This window comes from Camellia sinensis, chromosome 5 (assembly GCF_055761805.1).
Source record: "Camellia sinensis isolate YWXY chromosome 5, ASM5576180v1, whole genome shotgun sequence".
Classification (NCBI taxonomy): Eukaryota; Viridiplantae; Streptophyta; class Magnoliopsida; order Ericales; family Theaceae; genus Camellia; species Camellia sinensis.
The window spans coordinates 24,717,423-24,735,870 of NC_138965.1; the positions used below are offsets into that span (position 1 = coordinate 24,717,423).

The 18,448-nt window shown below is 42.3% G+C and overlaps 1 protein-coding gene and 1 non-coding gene across 2 annotated transcripts; both read right to left on the reverse strand.

Annotated features, from left to right (window-relative positions):
• Positions 1–2,218: 2,218 nt before the first annotated feature.
• On the reverse strand, positions 2,219–4,046 carry LOC145791271 (uncharacterized). Its single transcript, XM_082871615.1, has 4 exons — positions 3,382–4,046; positions 2,971–3,132; positions 2,313–2,883; positions 2,219–2,229 (listed from the first exon to the last, which is right to left on the reverse strand). Exons 1-4 carry the CDS (start codon positions 3,439–3,441, stop codon positions 2,219–2,221), a joined length of 804 nt encoding a protein of 267 aa, XP_082727741.1. The 5' UTR covers positions 3,442–4,046.
• A 12,051-nt stretch (positions 4,047–16,097) lies between these two features.
• On the reverse strand, positions 16,098–17,923 carry LOC114292156 (uncharacterized). Its single transcript, XR_014329255.1, has 2 exons — positions 17,728–17,923; positions 16,098–16,540 (listed from the first exon to the last, which is right to left on the reverse strand). It is a non-coding gene; the product is annotated as an uncharacterized LOC114292156 (transcript).
• Between the last annotated feature and the right edge of the window lie 525 nt (positions 17,924–18,448).

The following is an 18,448-nucleotide window of genomic DNA, read 5'->3' on the forward strand; positions in this document are numbered from 1 at the left end:
CTCTGTGTCCAAGAGTTCGACCATCACCAATGAAGACTGTCTGCGGATTGCTGCGGCACCATCCAAACAAGGGGCAACTTTCCGTTGCCACCGGTCGTCGTAAGCCGCCATTCAAATCAGGGGCAACTTTTCGTTGCCATCCACCCCCTTTAAGCCAGGGGCAATTTTCCATTGCCTCTGATCCGAGGTTGCGCATCTCAAAGGGTAAGTTCCATGCTCGTTGAGCATCAGCCGTTTGCAAAAATAGTTTTTGAAAATTTTTACCGAGGTTGACTATTTTCTCGAAAACTATTCCATTTTCCAAAATTGGACCACTTTCTTGGACCCAAAAAGGAAAATTTTCAGTGCTTACAGCCTGACTTGCATGGTTTTCAAATCAAAAATCGAACGAGTACGTTAATCCGACTTTCATCTTGATCAAAACTGTTTTCGTGGGAAGCAAAAACAAAAAATGGTCAAAATGATGAACTTGGGGCACAGTTGAGTTAGGTATTCGGTCTCTCCCCTGCCATTAACATACTTGCCAGAAGGGCACCCTGTTCGCCGGGAGAAGCTTTCCCTACCCGAAACCTCGACTGAATGTCACCAGAAGAAATAGCTGTGAGCTAACGACATTGGGCATGAACCCACACCTTCCTATTCATTCATTAATCACCTTGGGGAGGGACGAAAAATGAGAGAATAAAGAATAGAGAGGTGTAAGTTGAGAGAAAAAGCGAGCCTGAGGGTTTTGAGAGAAAAACCGAGCTTGAGGGCCGAGTGATGTGAGAATCACAGATCAGAAAGGGTGGGAAATAATACCCAGAGAAACTGGCTCCTCGTGATCTGAGGTCCCCCGTCTTCGTTGACGCGTCTGTATGTCGTGTCTTTTGTTTTGTTTACCTCAACCTTTGTTTTAGGTTTCTTCCGAGCGTGCCTCGTTTTGCTTAGGTCGTGTACCCTTTTTGTTTGAGTCCTCCCCGCTGTGTTCAGTTGTAGGCTCGATACCCCGGTTTGAAAAAAAGAAAAAAAAAAAAACCTTATTTAATTTCAAAAATTATTTATACTGTGCTCCAACTCCAACCGGTTCCATCTTTGAAGGCCGTCTTGTCGGATTGGGCTGTTTTGTTCAAAGTTTGGTGTGTGCAGAATAAACCAAGTGTTGGGTTATGGGCCATATGCAGATTAATCCCCAGTAGAGTAAGGGCTGTGTGTCTAGAATCAGGCAGTGGGTTGCTTGGGTTATTTTGCTGTTGGTTGTTTAGTTATCTGATTATTACAGTATAAGTGTTCAATTTTTAGACAACCAATCAATTTCATTTACATTGAGGTGTAATATGGTGTGATGCGATGCAAAGTATAAAAGGTAAAGATATACGGATGTAACACTTTTTTAAGATAAAAAGTTTATTCATTTCATGATCTTTTAAGTACACAAGTTTTGGAAAACAAAAATCTGCCTGCAGCAGTACAAGGTATCCTAACTACCAACAAAATGGAAAAGTACAAGAAAGAGAAAAAACAAACAAAAAATCTGTATCCATGACGAGCACTCCGGGGGGCCATCAGTCTGTCCTAGTCCTCTTCCTGGACGAAGGTCCAGGAGCATCATCAGCATCGTCATCAGAGCCCGAGCTAGAACTGCCTCCGGTCTCCTCCTCCGATGACTTCGCCTCCGACTCTGCCTCCGCCTCTGACTCCTCGTCATCATCATCATCCGAGACTGGAGCTCGCGAGCTACTCCCGATATGAGTGTGCCCCGCCTTCGTACGGGGAAATGCTCTGCCCTCCTCATCTCTCCCTCGGGCGGGGACGGAAGGTCTAGCTGGAGCACCTCCTGCCATGGGAATCTGGAAAGGAGGCTGAACAAGTACATAAAAGGGAAATGCATCAGTATACTGTGGACAGTTCATCAGTGCAGAATGCAGTGTATGAGTACAGTGTGAGAATGCCGTGAGCAGTTTATCAGTGCAGAATGCAGTATACAACGTATGAATGCCGTGAGCAGTTTATCAGTGCAGAGTACGGGGCAGAATGCAGTGTATGTAGTGTATCAGATGCTGTGAGATCAGTGTATCAGGTGTTGTGCCGTGCATCAGATTATGTGAAGCAGTGTATGAATGGTTTGAGGCCAGTGTCAGAAGAACATACCGGAATGCTGTAGAGGGCCAGGAGATCAAAAGTCCGCTGAAGCATCCCCATCATGGTGGCATTCATCGCCAATGACTGCCGAGTATACTCAGAAGAAGCCTGCAAAAGTATCAGATGCATCAATATTCTGTGGAATATCAAATAAGCTAAAATGAAATGACTGTACAAAAATGCAGTAATACATACCAGAGGTAAGTCGAGGACACCGATGAACTCATGATCAGCTGGCGGAGGGGCGAAGGGGATCTGATAGGTCGCCCCACCCTGCCCTCGGAAAGTCAGTGCAGCGGGCAGGGCGGGCCAGCCAGCCCCCCGTCCTCCCTGAACTCTGCCCCTGCCCCGGACTCGGGCCCTCCTCGAAGCTCCCGCTCCAGCTCCCGCTCCTACCCCAGCCGCTGGCGCCACGGGCCTAGCTCCCTCCGCTCGACGGCCGCCGCTCAGAGGTCGCATAAGGTACGTCTGCACGTACTCTCGGTAGTCACCGATGCCTCTGAAGTGGGTCACCTCCCAGCCGATAGTGTAATCGGCCATCTGCCCGGTGGTGAGCCTCTCGGTCTCCCTCATATCCGCAGGAGGGTAAACCGGGACTATCTGCTCAGGTAACCCTAGGGTCTGGCGTAGGAAACGCTCACCCAGGTACCAAGCCCGACAGATCGGGCCCTCCAGTAAGATCCGGAAACGCAAGGTCTCCTCCGCACCGGCAAATCGGTCCCGCATCGCCGCCGGCAACGGAGCCCACGGCTGCCACGTGACCTGAAAGTGACATACAGTTTGTTATCTACTGTTTTTGAAATATGCAGTGGAAAGGCGAAGCTTAAATGAACTTCAAGTAAAACATACCTCGGCAGGGGTAATGGTGTCGAAGTAGCGGCGGAAGAAGCTGAAAGTCTCTCGCGACCTCCGGGTGCATCTCCCGTCAAAGCGACGCGGAAACGGGACAACCAGAGGAGTCTCCGTGACTGCTACGGGAGCAAGCCTAGGAAAGTAGGCGTAAACCCACAACTGCAAGATAAATACCAGTGCATTATCAGATAAAGCAGAATACAGAATAAAGCAGAAATGGCAGAGCCGTGTGTTGTGCAGTGTATTGTGTACAGTGTACAGTGTGAGCAGTGTACAGTCAGTGTAAAGCAGAATGTATGTGTGTGCCGTGTGTACAGTATACAGCAAGTATAAAGCAGACTACAGTGTATACAGTGTACAGAGTACAGAAAATATAGGGCAGAAATGAAAAGCGGAGAAGAAATGTACCTCCCAAGCCCGCCAGTAGCCTCCGAGCAACTGTCCGCTGCCGCGGGAAGCTGAGCTCATGTACCCGTAGAGAGTGGCCAGAGCGGCGCCACCCCAGTCGTAGTGCAAGATCCCTGACGTCCACCAGTGCGCTGAGTAGGCAGAGAGGCACGGTGTTCGCCCAGTCGGCGAAGATGGTCGTCCCGAACAAGAACATGAGGAAGCCGCGTGCGTACCTCTCCACGGCCTCCGGGGTCATCGGGGCTGCATCAACAAGAGTGGGCTGGACCCTAAACTGCACCTCAAACCAGGAATACCAGACAAAGCCTGGACGAGCGAGAGGTGGCGCCTCACCCAGCAGATGGACCTGAGCGACAGTCCACTCATCTATGTCAACATCAAAGGGGATCGGATCACCCCCTACCCCGATGCCTGTGAGCATCGAGAAATCGTAAGGGGTCATCGTCATGTCCCCTGCTGTGGAGAAATGAAATGAATCGATGGTGTCCCACCACCTCTCCGCCAGAGCGGCGAGGAGAGGTCTGCATGTAGTAAGCCTGGAGAGTCCTCGGTAGAAGGCGCCGAAGCCCGCCTGGTCCACTATGCGACGGACCGCGTCAGGAAGCTCGTCGTACCACTCCCGAGCGCCAGTGTTCCCATACCCGCGGATGGTATGGGAATCCTCCTGTAAACAGAAGATAACAATTGCAAGGCAACATTCAAAATGTAGTTTTAAGAAGCATACAGATGTAGCACGCGTGCAAGTTTAACAGATTGAAACAAATACCGGGTGCCGGCGTGCTTACAGTGAACTACAGCGTGTGATGCGTCAGCGTGTTTGGGTGGTTCAGAGCAAATATAGCATGCGTGCAAGTTTAACAGATTCAGACAAATACCGGGTGCCAGTGTGCTTACAGTGAACTACAGCGTCTGATGCATCAGCGTGTTTGGGTGGTTCAGGGCAGATACAGCATGCGTGCAAATTTGACAAATTGAAACAAATACCGGGTGCCGGTGTGCTTACAGTGAACTACAGCGTGTGATGCGTCAGCGTGTTAGGGTGGTTCAGAGCAGATGTAGCATGTGTATAAGTTTGACAGATTTGAACAAATACCGGGTGCCGGTGTGCTTACAGTGAAATACGTGTGATGCGTCAACGTGTTCGGGTGGTTCAGTACAGTATAGCATGTGTGCATAGTTTGACAGATTCAAGCAAATGCTGGGTACCAGTGTGTATGCAGTGAAATACAGTGTGTTTGGGTGATTCAGGGCTAGTGCAGTGTGTGTGCATGTGTCAGTTTCAAGCAGATATCAGTTGTACGTATGTTTACAATCAACTACAGTGTATAGCATATCAGATTTCAGCAGTTAAACAGCATAAATAAGCTACGACAGTTTTTGTGCCCTACATTGCAGAAAGTAAAGTAGAGAAAAAAGAGTTACCTCGGAAACGCCGAAGGACAGGTGGGAGGTAGGCTCGCGCAATAATAGCTCGGGTGGCACGTGCCTCTCGAAGCTCCGAAACTGGCAGAGTCCGTCGGGGGGCAGAACATGGATCGCCGATCAGTAGGTCGCCGGGTCGAACGGGCGCTCGCTCAAAGGTAGGAGCTCGACCCCGGGATCCATCTCGTGGTCCGGGGGAGTCCCGCCGCGTGGAATGTCGTCCGCCATGTCAAGAGTGATGAGAAAATAGCCGGAGGAAGGAAAACCGGGCTAGAATATGGAAAGTCAACTGAAAAGTCAACCCCCGAGAAGATCGAAAATGGCCGAAAAGGCCGGGATGTGGAAAAGGCACGGAAATCAAGAGGAAAGCAAGGGGAACAAACCTCGAAAAGGTGGAAACGGCAAACGAGGCACCAAAACAAAGATTTGTTTGGTTGAAAATGTCCGAAACGCGAAGAAAATCGCGAATCCGACGACGAAATGGGCGTAGAACGCGAAGAAACGAAGAAAAGATGAGAGGAAAATTCTCTAGAGAGAGAGTGTGTGGGTTTTCGGCGGAAAGGAAAGTAAGAAATAGGGTTTGGAAACCCTATTTTAAAACACCCGTGGTGAAATGTCGAATCTGCCCCGACTCAGCAACTTTTTGCCGTCGGCAATATTTTGTGCCGGCCGGCAGTATATTGTGCCGATGGACTTATTTTGCAGCCGGTGGAGAGCCGGGGATTCCCCTCACGGCCGGTGGTGTTCCCACAACCTTGTTTAGGCCATATGAGTAGTTTTGGTCTTCATAGCTCAAGAAAGTGCAAGAAAGTTTATCTCCGACGCTCAACCGGCCTCCGTTTTGACCTCGGACCGCGTCTTCTGTGCGTAGCACTCCAACTCATGCAATGATTGTATCCTTTGATATCCTTTTTGCCTCTTACGAGATCCAAAAGTTGCCCCGTGTGCGTTGCACGCGTTCATCGCACTATCTCGGTGCATTACATCGCGCTATTACGCGCCTCACCGTTGCATTGTTATGCACATACTACATGCGTCGTAACACGCACCCCTTGCATTGTCATGCACATCTCTCTTGCATTGTCATTGCATTTTTATTACAAGCATTGTCATGCATTTCAATGCATACGTCGCCTCGCGCATCGTTCGCGTTGTCGTGCATTCCCTTACCATGCATTGTCATGCATTCCGAAACACGTGCGTTGTTACGCATTTAAGTCTATTTACATTTTACATTCCGTGTGGCATGCGTGTCACACTTAGCATCATTTCACATTCCGTGTGGCATGCGTGTCACACTTAGTATCGTTTTACATTCCGTGTGGCATGCGTGTCACACTTAGCATCATTTTGCATCTTATGAGGCATGCGTGTCTCATTTGTTTCATTTTGCATCTTATGAGGCACGCGTGTCTCATTTGTATTATTTTGCATCATGTGGGGTATGCGTGTCTCATTTGTATCATTTCCATTGGCATGCGTGTCTCATTTCCATTGGCAGGTGTGCCCCACCTTCTTCATCGACATGCGTGTCACATTTTCGTTGGCATGTGTGTCGTCATTTGCATTAGTATGCGCACCTCATTTGCATAGAACATGCATTCACTCGCACTGTCTTGTGCATCTTGTGGTTGTATCTCAATCGCACTGTTTTGTGCAGTTTATCATCCGCACTATTTTGCGCATCGCACTGTTTTGTGCAGTTTACATTCGCGCTATTTTGCACATCGCACTGTTTTGTGCAGTTTATCATTCCCGTTATTTTGCGCATCACACTGTTTTGTGCAGTTTACATCCGCGCTATTTTGCGCATCGCACTGTTTTGTGCAGTTTATCATTCGCGCTATTTTGCGCATCGCACTGTTTTGTGCAGTTTACATTCGCGCTATTTTGCGCATCGCACTGTTTTGTGCAGTTTACATTCGCACTATTCTGCGCATCGCACAGTTTTGTGCAGTTTACATTCGCGCTATTCTGCGCATCGCACAGTTTTGTGCATTTCAAATCAATTGCACGGTTTTGTGCATTTCAAATCAATCGCACTATTTTGTGCATTTCAAATCTATCGCACTGTTTTGTGCATTTCAAATCAATCGCACTGTTTTGTGCATTTCAAAAATCCATCGCACTGTTTTGTGCATTGCATATCGATCGCGCTGTTTAGCGTATCGCGCTGTTTAGCGTATCGCACTGTTTTGTGCATTGCATTCCATCGCACTGTCTTGTGCACTCGCGTTGTCTAACGCATCGCACTATTTTGCGCATCGCACTGTTTTGTGCATTCACTCTGCATCGCACTGTCTTGTGCACTTCATGGTCTGGCGAGACCTTAAATACGCACGGTCTAGGAGACCCAAAATCCTCTGAAGGTGCAAGTCCTTCGGTGTTTGTCATGCCCGAACGACTGTTGATAAGTTGCGTCATCTCAAGGGCCGCGTGTTGTCGCGCATCCCATACAACATGCATTTCATGCGTCATTTGCATCCCAAAAACAAAAACAAAAACAAAAATAAACATGCATTGTCATGCATTTCCATTGTAACTTGCATGCATCCATTGCATTTTCCCCAGCAGGTCGCATCATACTGCATTGTCATGCATTTTTGTAAATATCTATTCCATCGTATATTTGTAGATATTGCATTGTAGATTGCATGCATTCACTGTATCGCCTCCTTCCGCCTATGGCTTGCGCCTTTTCAGGTTGAGCTTGGTCTGGTATGTACCTTTACTTTTCACGTTAAAGCACAGTTCTGCATGTGTACGCGCCTATTCCACGCTGGTATGTTGGTTTGAGGGTTGCGGCACCTTTTCTGTGTCAGACATGGCTCGTATGCGTACATGCCTTTCCTAGGCAAGATTTGGTTTGGCCCACGTGCCATATCCATTGTATCCATTTCCGTCCCATTGCATATTTGTAGATATTGCAGTGTAGATAGCATGCATTCATTGCATCACTTCCATCTATGGCTTGCGCCTTTCCATGTTGAGCTTGGTCTGGTATGTGCCCATACTTCCGGTGTCAAAACATAGTTCAGCGGACCGTTCTATGTTAGTCGCGGCTTGTCTGTGGACATGCCTTTCCTAGACAAGATTTGGTTTGGCCCGCGTGCCATATCCATTGCATTGTAGATCGCATGCATTCGTTGCATCACCTTCCATCTATGGCTTGCGCCTTTCCATGTTGAGCTTGGTCTGGTATGTGCCCATACTCCTCGTGTCGAAGCATAGTTCAGTGGACCATTCTATGTTAAACATGGCCTGTATGCGTACATGCTTTTCCTAGGCAAGACTTGGTTTGGCCCGCGTGCCATATCCATTGCCATTTCCCCAGCATATCTATATTACATCGTAGTGTAATTTTTACATCCGGCATTAGGATCGTAGTCCTTTCCCCAACGGGTCGTTTCCCCACTTATGTCATTCCACCCAAATACTTGTTCTTGTGTCCGTCTACATTACTCATAGTTCTGTAGACCGTTCTATGGTAGACGGACTTGTTACCTCCATCAATCTATTTGACATAGGTGTGGTTCCGAACCACTCGTGACTGGGTCATGATTCAATTTCTTTGCATATAGTTTGCATTGTTTCAATTACATTGCATCTTTATTTGCATTGTTCATACATTGTTTTGTATATATTGCATATCATTTTGCATCCACTTTTGCATTGTCATGCATGTTGCTAATAACATCGTACCTGTTAAGTTTGTTTTCTTTGCAGGCACAATATTGTATGTACGGTTCATTTGAGGTTGGTGCAACCAGACGAACCGCACAAGTATTGTATCCTCCGAGTGAGACATATCGAGAATTACATAATTCTCTTACATCCTTTCTGCATTGTAGTGTAGTTTGGTGTATGCTAGCTTAAAGTTGTCGCATGTATGCTTCATTACAGCTTTCTTTGCATGATCATAAGTTATGCTCGGCTTCGTGCATTGTCTTGCATTTTGCCCCTGCCTTCGGGCGCATATCTTGTTTGTCTTGCATGTTTGTCTAAGTCTTCGGCCTTGTCAAAAATGGGTCGTCTCTGGGCTTTGACATTCACTCCCGTCATTGTTATGACTTTCGAGTTCTGTCAAAGAGGGGCAACTATAGACACCCCATTTTTGACCGTCCTCAAGACTTGGACGTCACCGTTTGAACACTCGGTGATCATCCATGTTTGTGTTCGTTTGGAGTTCCCGGAGGTCTCGGCTACGCGCCTTGCCTCAGGATCTCCGAACTCGACCGTTTAGTGTCTAGTTTTGCACCAAACACTTGCATTTTGCCTTGGAAGGGCAGGGAATGCCTTGTGAGGCATCCCCACACACCACCGGCCATGGCCAGAGGCCACCGGCTGGTTTTTGCTGCCACCGGCAATGTATATTGCCGGTCGGCACTATTTGTTGCCGGTCGGCACCCTTTTTTGCCAAAATGGCACCTTTGGCCGGCCGACTACTGTGCATCTGCTTTTGCAGATATTTTATCACAGCTGTCTTGCATTTGAATCCCCTCCATACACGTGTATGGAGGGATCTCCCTCTTTAGAAGCTTGTCTTGTAAGCTTTACAAGACAACAAGCTCTATAAGAGGAGCCCTTCTCTCCCTTGCTTAGGGTTAGACAATAGAGAGACTTTAGACATCTTAGAGACAAAAAACACAGAGAGAAGCTCTGGTTTTTAGGGTTAGGATCCATACATATCCTATCTCTCTTTTTCTCTCTTTGTGTTCTAGGTGTTTTAGTCCATACTATTGCACACAAACACCTAGTGTTTCACCTTCCTTTGGCTACTGAGGTTCTAAGGGGCTAGTTTTGGTGTCTTGGTGCTGGATTCAAGCCAAGGAGGGACATTGGAGCATCATTTGTGAAGGTGGTCTACAAGGGTGAGAAACTTCCCTTTTATTCCCCATTTTTGCATTGCTTTTCTACCTATCTTTGAACTATTTTTGTGCTTAGTGTATAATACAAAAAAGTTCTATTTTTTAGCCCTCTTGATTGTTTATTAAGAGTGTTTTGTGGTTTGAGGGTGTTTGACCCCTCCTAAGCCTTGTAAGGCTTCATTTTTGTGCTATTTTGTGTAAGTTTCGAGACTTTGGTGTTTGGGCCTCTTCACCACTGAAATCTTGAGGGATTTCAGTGGCGAAGATGGTGCCTTGAAGTCTCCAAAAGGGGAGGGCCACCCCCTCCCCTTGTTGTCCTTGAAATGGACCGTTTTTGGCCTCTTGAGGGAGCATCATGTTAGAGTATGTATTGATCATGTCTTGGCTGTTTTCCATGCTTATTATGCCATGATATAATCTTGTTGTGTGTTGGTTTTGGTACACCATGCATGTTTAGCATACCTACCATGTAATGCCTTGTTATCGCCTTAATATGCCTTAGGTTGTTAGCCCTTGTTCAAGCATGTTTTAGGCTTAGTCTTGTGAAGCTTTTGTACATATTTTGCCAGGTTTAAGGTCTGTCCTAGGTTGTTTGGGTCGAATTTGGCATGCTTAGTATAGCTCCTTTGTATTCGAGCTTGTATGCTTCAAGTATGTGGATGTGTAGTGTGTGTTGCTTGCGTCATTTCGGTGGTTTGGAACCACCCTACATGTTATTTCAGTCCACTTAGCGTGCTTATATGCTTGTATTCCATGACCCTTTTGATGTTTCAAGAGTTGATGTTTCATGCTTCATGTTTATGCCTTGGTGTATGCCTCTAGGATTAGGTTACTTGGATGCCATCTAAGTGGTTCTTGAGGCTTGCTTTTGCATGATTTGGGACTGTTTTGATTCAATTTGGTCATTTGCTTCATGAGTAATATGATCATGCTTTAGGTCCTTTTGCATGCATAGCTTGCATTGGTAGGTTAATTCGGCATCATTTCCTACATGTTTTCAAGGCTTATAATGCATGTCATATGTCCATGATTATTCCCTTTTAAATGTTCTTAGAAGTAGCCCTTTGATGCTTAAGCATTTAGGCCTTAACATGTGCATGCGTGTATGTGTGTTTGGTTCCATCTTCTTAAGTTTTTGGCCACTGTTTTGGCCCTTTTTAGAGCTGCCCAAATCATGTTTAAGTCCAATCTTTACATGTTGTTACATGTCTCACACTTCGCATGCTTTAGTTGTACCATCTCTTGCATGACCACTAGCTTGTATGCTTGTTCATTGTTTGCTTGCTTGCATTGCCATGTTGCATCCCTAGCTAACATGCCTAGGTTGCATTGAACATGCATGTCTTGTCCCTTGATTTAGTGATAGGGTTTGGACCCCTTTGGTTTGTTGGTTTGCATTACACTTAACATCAAAACGTGCATACTTGGTCATTTGGACCATCACGCATGGAAATGCGCGATTGATGGTCCGAGAACCAAGGAGCATGTCCCTTTGAGCCACAAACATGATAAGGGACATGATTGGTGCATACATTGCTTGAATTGTATTGCCATGCAAGTTCTGTCCTCTACTGCTGTGAGTTGCAGGTTCTGCAGGCATTCTTTGCCGACCGGCAGTATACATTGCCGACCGGCAGTAAATCACCAGCCGATGGATTCATTTTGTGCCGGCGACTACACCACACTGCCGGTGGCAATCCTATTCAGCCGGTGGCACTCCTCAATTTCCAGAGAAGCAGTCCTGAGACTTTGGAAATCTCCAGAGGAGGGTATCAAGGGAAACATAGGCAAACTTATGCATGGCAGTGACTCTCCGAGCAGAGCCGAGCGCGTATTGCATTGAGCCCTCTTCCCAACGCCGTTTACTGCTTTCATTAGATTAGTTAATTTGTTAATTAATTAATTGGTCTGTATTAATTAATTAGCTTGTGGGTTAATTAATTTGTATTATTTATTTGGTCCCTCCGAGCAAGGGCAAATCTGTAATAAGCGTGTGTGAGTGGTGTGTATGTCTTCCAATCCCCACTTCTTTCTTTCCTTTTATTTACCTGCTTATGATGGTAGACTAGGGCATATTTAAAATTAGCATACCTTATGCTATGCATGCGTGCATTCATGCATTTGTCTTGCATGCACCAGGCTTGGTACATCATGCTAACTGCATTTGTACTTCAATTCCAAATTGAATACGTGCATCAATTGACTGCATTTCACATGCCATGCTTAGGTTAGTCGAGCCTATTCTAAGTACATCTTGTATGTGTTGCATTAGTCAATTTAACATGAACTAGGACCATGCATGTTTGCTAACTAGTCTATTGTTTTGGCACGGAGTACTATGTAAGCATTTTCCTGCTTTAGCATCTCGCATGCGTGTGAATGTTAACATGACAGTATGCTTGCCATGCGGCTAAATGCTTATGTGATAAACTGTTTGAATGCCCGTGGGTGAAGGTTGGATTGTCTGAGTTGGAAAAACTCGTTGAAATCCATATTTTAGCCTACTTGCGAGTAGCAAATTCTAAAGTATTTTTGAAAGACAAACGGATATGCAATGCTTGTTTCCAAATTAGGCAATCTAGTCTATACTTGTTTGCTATGCGCATAACATAGTAATTCTAGGCTAATAACCGGAATAAGAACACATAACGTTTTCAAAAACGGATATCACGGTTAGTAGAGGCCGATCTTCGGATCGGGCGAGAGGGGGTGCTCATAGCTGACCTTCCCCAATCGTACCCTAGCTCCCGAGCCGAGACAACTCCGGTGATGACAGACATGTGGCCTTCGGCACCGAGTCAGGGTTTCCTAAATTCTCCTATTTTAAAATATTTAGGTGGCGACTCTGTATCTGGCAAAGCAGTCCATGTTTGGCACTTCTTTTCAAAAAATATGTTTCTCAAAATGATTTGCCGGATTTGGACTCTTTGGTTCAGATTAAGAACCGTGACACAAATTGAGTTCGAACAGTAGCATGAGGCCCACGGGCGTGTCTACAGTTATGTGATAAAAGGTAATGAACATAAGGTTTACAGACTGAAAAAAGCTTTATATGGACTAAAACAGGCATCTCGAGCCTGGTACAGTTGTATAGAAAGGCACTTTGAAAAGGCAAGTTTCAACAAATGTCCATATGAGCACACTCTATTCATCAAGTCTGGAGAAGAAGGTAAAATCCTGATAGTTTGCTTATATGTTGATGATCTTATTTTCACAGGCAATGATAAGGCTATGTTTGTTGATTTTAAGAATTCTATGATGGTTGATTTTGACATGACTAATTTGGGAAAGATGAAATATTTTCTTGGTATAGAAGTACTACAAACAGCTACTGGATGTTTTATTGGGCAAAAGAAATATGCTGAGGAGGTTTTGGAGAGGTTTCATATGAAGAATTGTAATCTAGTTGGGACTCCAACTGAACTGGGATTGATGCTCTCAATTGATCTTGATGGAGAAAGGGTTGATAATACCTACTTCAAACAAATTGTTAGAAGTTTAATGCACTTAGCAGCCACTCAGCCTGATATTATGTATGCAGTGTGTCTAATAAGCAGGAATAGGGAAAGACCAACAAAGTTGCATCTCAAAGCTGCTAAAAGAGTGTTTCGTTACTTAAAGGAACGATAGATTTCGGTATTTTCTACAAGAAAAATGGAGGACCTATTTTGACTAGTTTCACTGACAGCGATTATGCTGGTGATTTGGATGATAGGCGGAGTACATCAGGCCATGTGTTTATGATGGGTTCAGGTGCCATATCATGGGCATCAAAGAAGCAACTGGTTGTTACCTTGTCCACAACAGAAGCAGAATTCATAGCTGCAGCAACTTTTGCATGTCAAGCAATGTGGTTGAGAAGGATTCTTGAAGAGTTAAAGTTTTATCAACATGGGCCTACTGTGATTCATTGTGATAATAGTTCAACTATCAAACTCTCCAGGAATCCAGTTTTACATGGAAAAAACAAACATATAGATGTGAGGTTTCAATTTCTTCGTGATCTTGTAACTGAAAAAACCATTGATTTGGTTTATTGTTGAAGTGAAGACCAAGTTGCAGATATCCTGACCAAACCTCTAAAGCTGGAAGCATTTGAGAAGTTGTGTGAGTTACTTGGAGTTTGTTCAAGTTCCTTTTTAAACTGATTGTGTAGATGACATTCAGTTTAAGGGAGGGTGTTAAGATATTTAGTCGTTTGTATTCAATAATTCCTATTTATTAGGAACTCTGTTACTTTTACCTATTCCTTAAGAGAATCCCAGATTATTAGGAGTTGTTAGTCATGGGATTAGACATTGCTTTATTTTCTACCTTTCAGTTATTTGCATCTGTATTTAATTAGACTTCATATCAATGAATCGGTATGGCATTCCTTTTACTCATTCTGCAGCAAACTCAGTTTTAGTTTTTCAACATTCCTAACCACCTACCGGCTTTACGTTGGCTATTGGAAGCAAAAAAAAAGAGGACCACACATGGCATTGTGTACATTATTATTGTATAAATTTCCTATAATTGTCACACAAAACACATTTTGCTTTTTCAGTATTGTAGCTTTGTTGGTTATTTTGCTCCCGTAGTGCTGCAGCGATTTTCAGCAGCAGCCTAAGATTTTGTGTGGCCTGGGGGCCTGATCTTGTTGGGTTTTTAAAAATTTGGGGCCTTCAACAGTAAGATTTTTTTCTCTCTTCAAATTTAGAGGACTTAAATGATAAGCTAAGTGGTTTAATGATTAAATCATCTTGGGTGATTTTAAGCCCTATTTAATTAGAAATAAATAAATGATGAAAGTGAAGATAGTAGTAAGTGAAGTAAATTAAAAGATAAGGAAAATAAATATATTTTCCTATATGAATTTGATTAGGATGAAAATTTTATCAGAAAATAAAAATTCCAATTATAATTAATTATTTTTACAACAAATTTAAATTTTCTTATATTTTTCTAAGATTTTTTGCAAAAAAAATATATATAAGCTTGATTATCACGCTATAGTGATGTACAAAAAAACTTAATTTTCTTGCAATTTTCACCACTTTCATGCAAAAACAAACTCATAAAATATTTATTTTTTGTCCCATTTCCCTCACTTTTTACTATTTTCATCCTAACCAAACTTAACCTTAGGGACAATAGCATCACCACTCCCGACAATTGTTGTCATGCTTATTGAGATTGTAGGGTAGGTTTGTTGTTATCCTTAAAGCTGTATTTGAATTATATATTTAAATAGAAATTTGAAAGGAACAAAATAAATGATATGTAAATAAAATATAATTATATCTCACGTATATTTATATTTTACCTATATTTTGTCCCGTACTATAAAATGACACCGTATTAACTGATAAAATATTGTTCCAAGAACAAACAACCGTTCTAAAAATTGTGATTTGATATACGTGTTTTTTTTTAATTGATTTTTTTAATGTTAAATTTTGGTGTTGTTTGAAGGTTTTTTTTTTTTGGATGCACAAGTGGAGGGAAGAGACCATTCTTTTTAAAAAAACAAAAAAATTTAATTTGGTCTCTTATGTCAATATCGATAATTTTTTAATTGAATTACTGATGGAAATTCTATGTGCCTATGACATCATGATTAATATTCAAATAACTATATTGATTATGAAAAGTAAAATGTTTAAATTAAGACAATGAATAATCTTTTACAATTTTTGATTGGTTCAATTAGTCAATATTGAACATTATTATAATAATTATTATCAATCACTCAACGAGAACAACCCACACTTTCATTTCGGACCTCAACATTGAAGTCTCAAATGTTTTTTTAACATGTATCAGAGTTTGATCTTTGATAATCCTTTTAAGTTTTTGCGTGAGCTATTTCTCTCATCTCGTTTATGAGGAAGTATTGGAGAAATATCACATCATCTCTCTATCATGTAAGAGGAAGTATTAGAGAAATATCACATGGCTTTTCTAAAACACCAATTTAAATGAAAATCCCTATTACAATTCATAATGTTTCAATGCAGTATCAGAATCCAAAATCAATCAATTTAAAATCCTCCTAAAGGGGTTCATCTCCATCTACATTTTATCAATATAATGGAGAGGATCCCAAACAGTTCATTTTGGGTTAATCTCACCACTTACTGACAATTTGTTATGAGTTTTTCTTTTTTGAATTTGCTATCCCAAAAATTTAACATTAACCATTTCACTCAAATATGGCAAAATAGGCCATGTGCAATCACCAATTTGGTTTTGTGACAAGTAGGTCACATAAACCAGGCACTCAACGCAGAAGAGCAGCTTCCTTAACTCTCATACGTTTTGTTTTATAAACTACCCTGTAGGCCATTTCTTTCAGTGAATTGTGCATGATGATAGTAAACTAGCAATACAACTCGCACAGTCAATTATACCCACAAAACCAAACATTGTGCCCAAAAAATATAAAATGAAGAGATTTCACACTGGCTTAATAATACCACCTAAAACATTTTACTCCAGCTCAAGCATAAATGATACAAGCTTTTAACAAAACTCAAACATACTAATTGTCATTCTCAAACAGTAAACAAAACTAGCACTTCACTTCATCAATCCCCATCCTCAGATACCAAAGTACTATCAATGCATAAAGTACGGTTATATAGCAAGCAATCAAAACCTGCAGGGCTAGAGCCAATGAAAGGGATCAACGCAACCTTCTTGCCTCCCTCTCAGACTCGAGCAGGGTGAGCACGTCCCCTTCCCTCACTGGGCCCTTGACATTCCTCATGATAAACCGGTTCTGATCATCAATAAATTTCACTCTAACCTGGGTCACTTGCCCCCTTGATCCTGTGCGACCCATAACTTTCACCACTATGGCATGCTTGATCTGAGACTCCATTCTGCTGAACCAGCCAAACATAAAGTCAGAAAGACACATGCTTTCTTCCCGAAACACATGCATTATCACAAACATAAACAACTCCAACACAAGAAATCACAAATATAAAAAAAAATCTTCAGACAAGAAGCCTCTTCATGATTTACATTCTTAATAGATATTACGAGATTGTTAACTAAAAATAAGAGAAGCATAGAGTTACGCCAATTTTACTGAAATGAAAGAACTGTTCAAGTACAGAGGGATGGGGGTATTCACGAAACTATCTAAGCTTTGCAACCTTCGAACCACCTTAAAGCACACGAATTCACCAGTGTCTTAATTTTCCATGGAACCCTTGACAGACGTAAACCATTTTATACAAACCCAAAAGCCAATATTGCAACACAAGAAGATTACAAAACGAGAAAGTTGACAAATGCGAGGGTTTTACTTTCTTTGTCTAAATGAGAGGATCAAAATATATTCGTAGCATCACTATTAGTCCAAACACAGATCAAATATTTGAAACAGGGAACCTCAGTACTAACCATAGCTTTATGTTCTGCATGATGTGTTGATTGGCTGTTCATTAAAAACAGATCCAATTTCAAAATGACTAAACCGATTAAACTGCACAGCACCAAATAGACAGAATGCACAAAGGTTTGACGTGGATTTATAATAATGAACCGTCAGTTTCCATTCTTGTCAATTGTTAGGAATGGGAACGAGTTGGGGTTAGGGTCGGGATTGGGGCAGTTATTAAATTCTCTGCCCAATTTTCTATTGCACCCCGTTAATGGTCCGAACGGGTATATTTTTTGTTGTACCACCGCCACCTAACAGGAATTGGGTTTCCTCACCCTGCCAATCGCCGCCCTGATTCTGATTTTGATTTTTGTAAAACAGATTCAACATAAGTCACACAAATTCATATTGATACGCAGATTCAATTGAATTAAAACTACAAAAATTAAAATAGAAAGCACAATCCAAAAACAAACCATAACACATCCCCCTACAACAATAACCACAACTTCAAATCAGTACACAACAAATATAACAGTAACCACAACAATCACACAACAGATAACAAATAAGGAGTTTCTTATCTTAAAAAAACAATCAAATCACATGCTAATGAACAAATCAAATAAAAATGCAAATTTATAGAAGAACAAAAAAAGCTTAAGAAAAAAGAAGAACCTGAGGTGAAGGAATCAGCGACAGCTGTGAAGGAAGAGTTGAAGAGAAGACAGGTGCTTCGTCTCAGTGTGGGTCGCCGCTGCTGTAACGATATGGAACAACCAAGTGTATGTCAAACCCTAGGCTCTGTTCTTCATTTCCTTATATAGAGGGTAAATTACAATTACACCCATAAAATTACATTTTTTTAATCTCATTATAATTTGTCTTTGTCCCGTCTTTTAACTACCCATGGTTAGCTAACGCTATTTGCTGATATTATTAATTAATTTATTTGATAAATTGCAGCAATGATGCCGATAATTTATGCATCTTTTTTAAAATAAACAATATTTACACAGCATTTATTTCTATATGATTTGTTGTTATGAATGCTTATGTTTTTTTAAACTTGATTTTGCTTGAATTTTTAGTAGTAGTGTGGAGTTGTTTTTTTTTTTTTTTTTTTTTTGTCTCTCTTATGTTTGATGAAATGCTTTATAAAGTGTCAATTAAAATAGTTGGTGGTGAGCGAACAATGGTGAGTTATGAAGGGATGATGGAATGGAAAAGAAACTCTGATGGTGTTTGTTTGGAAGGATTTAAGTATGAGATATGATTAATAGTTCGTTATTTGATTAAAAAATTTTATACCGAATTATGAATCTCAAATTTATGGGATTATTCTATCCCACGGGGGTGGGACACAATCCATAGGATAACTCATCTCATAGGATTAGGT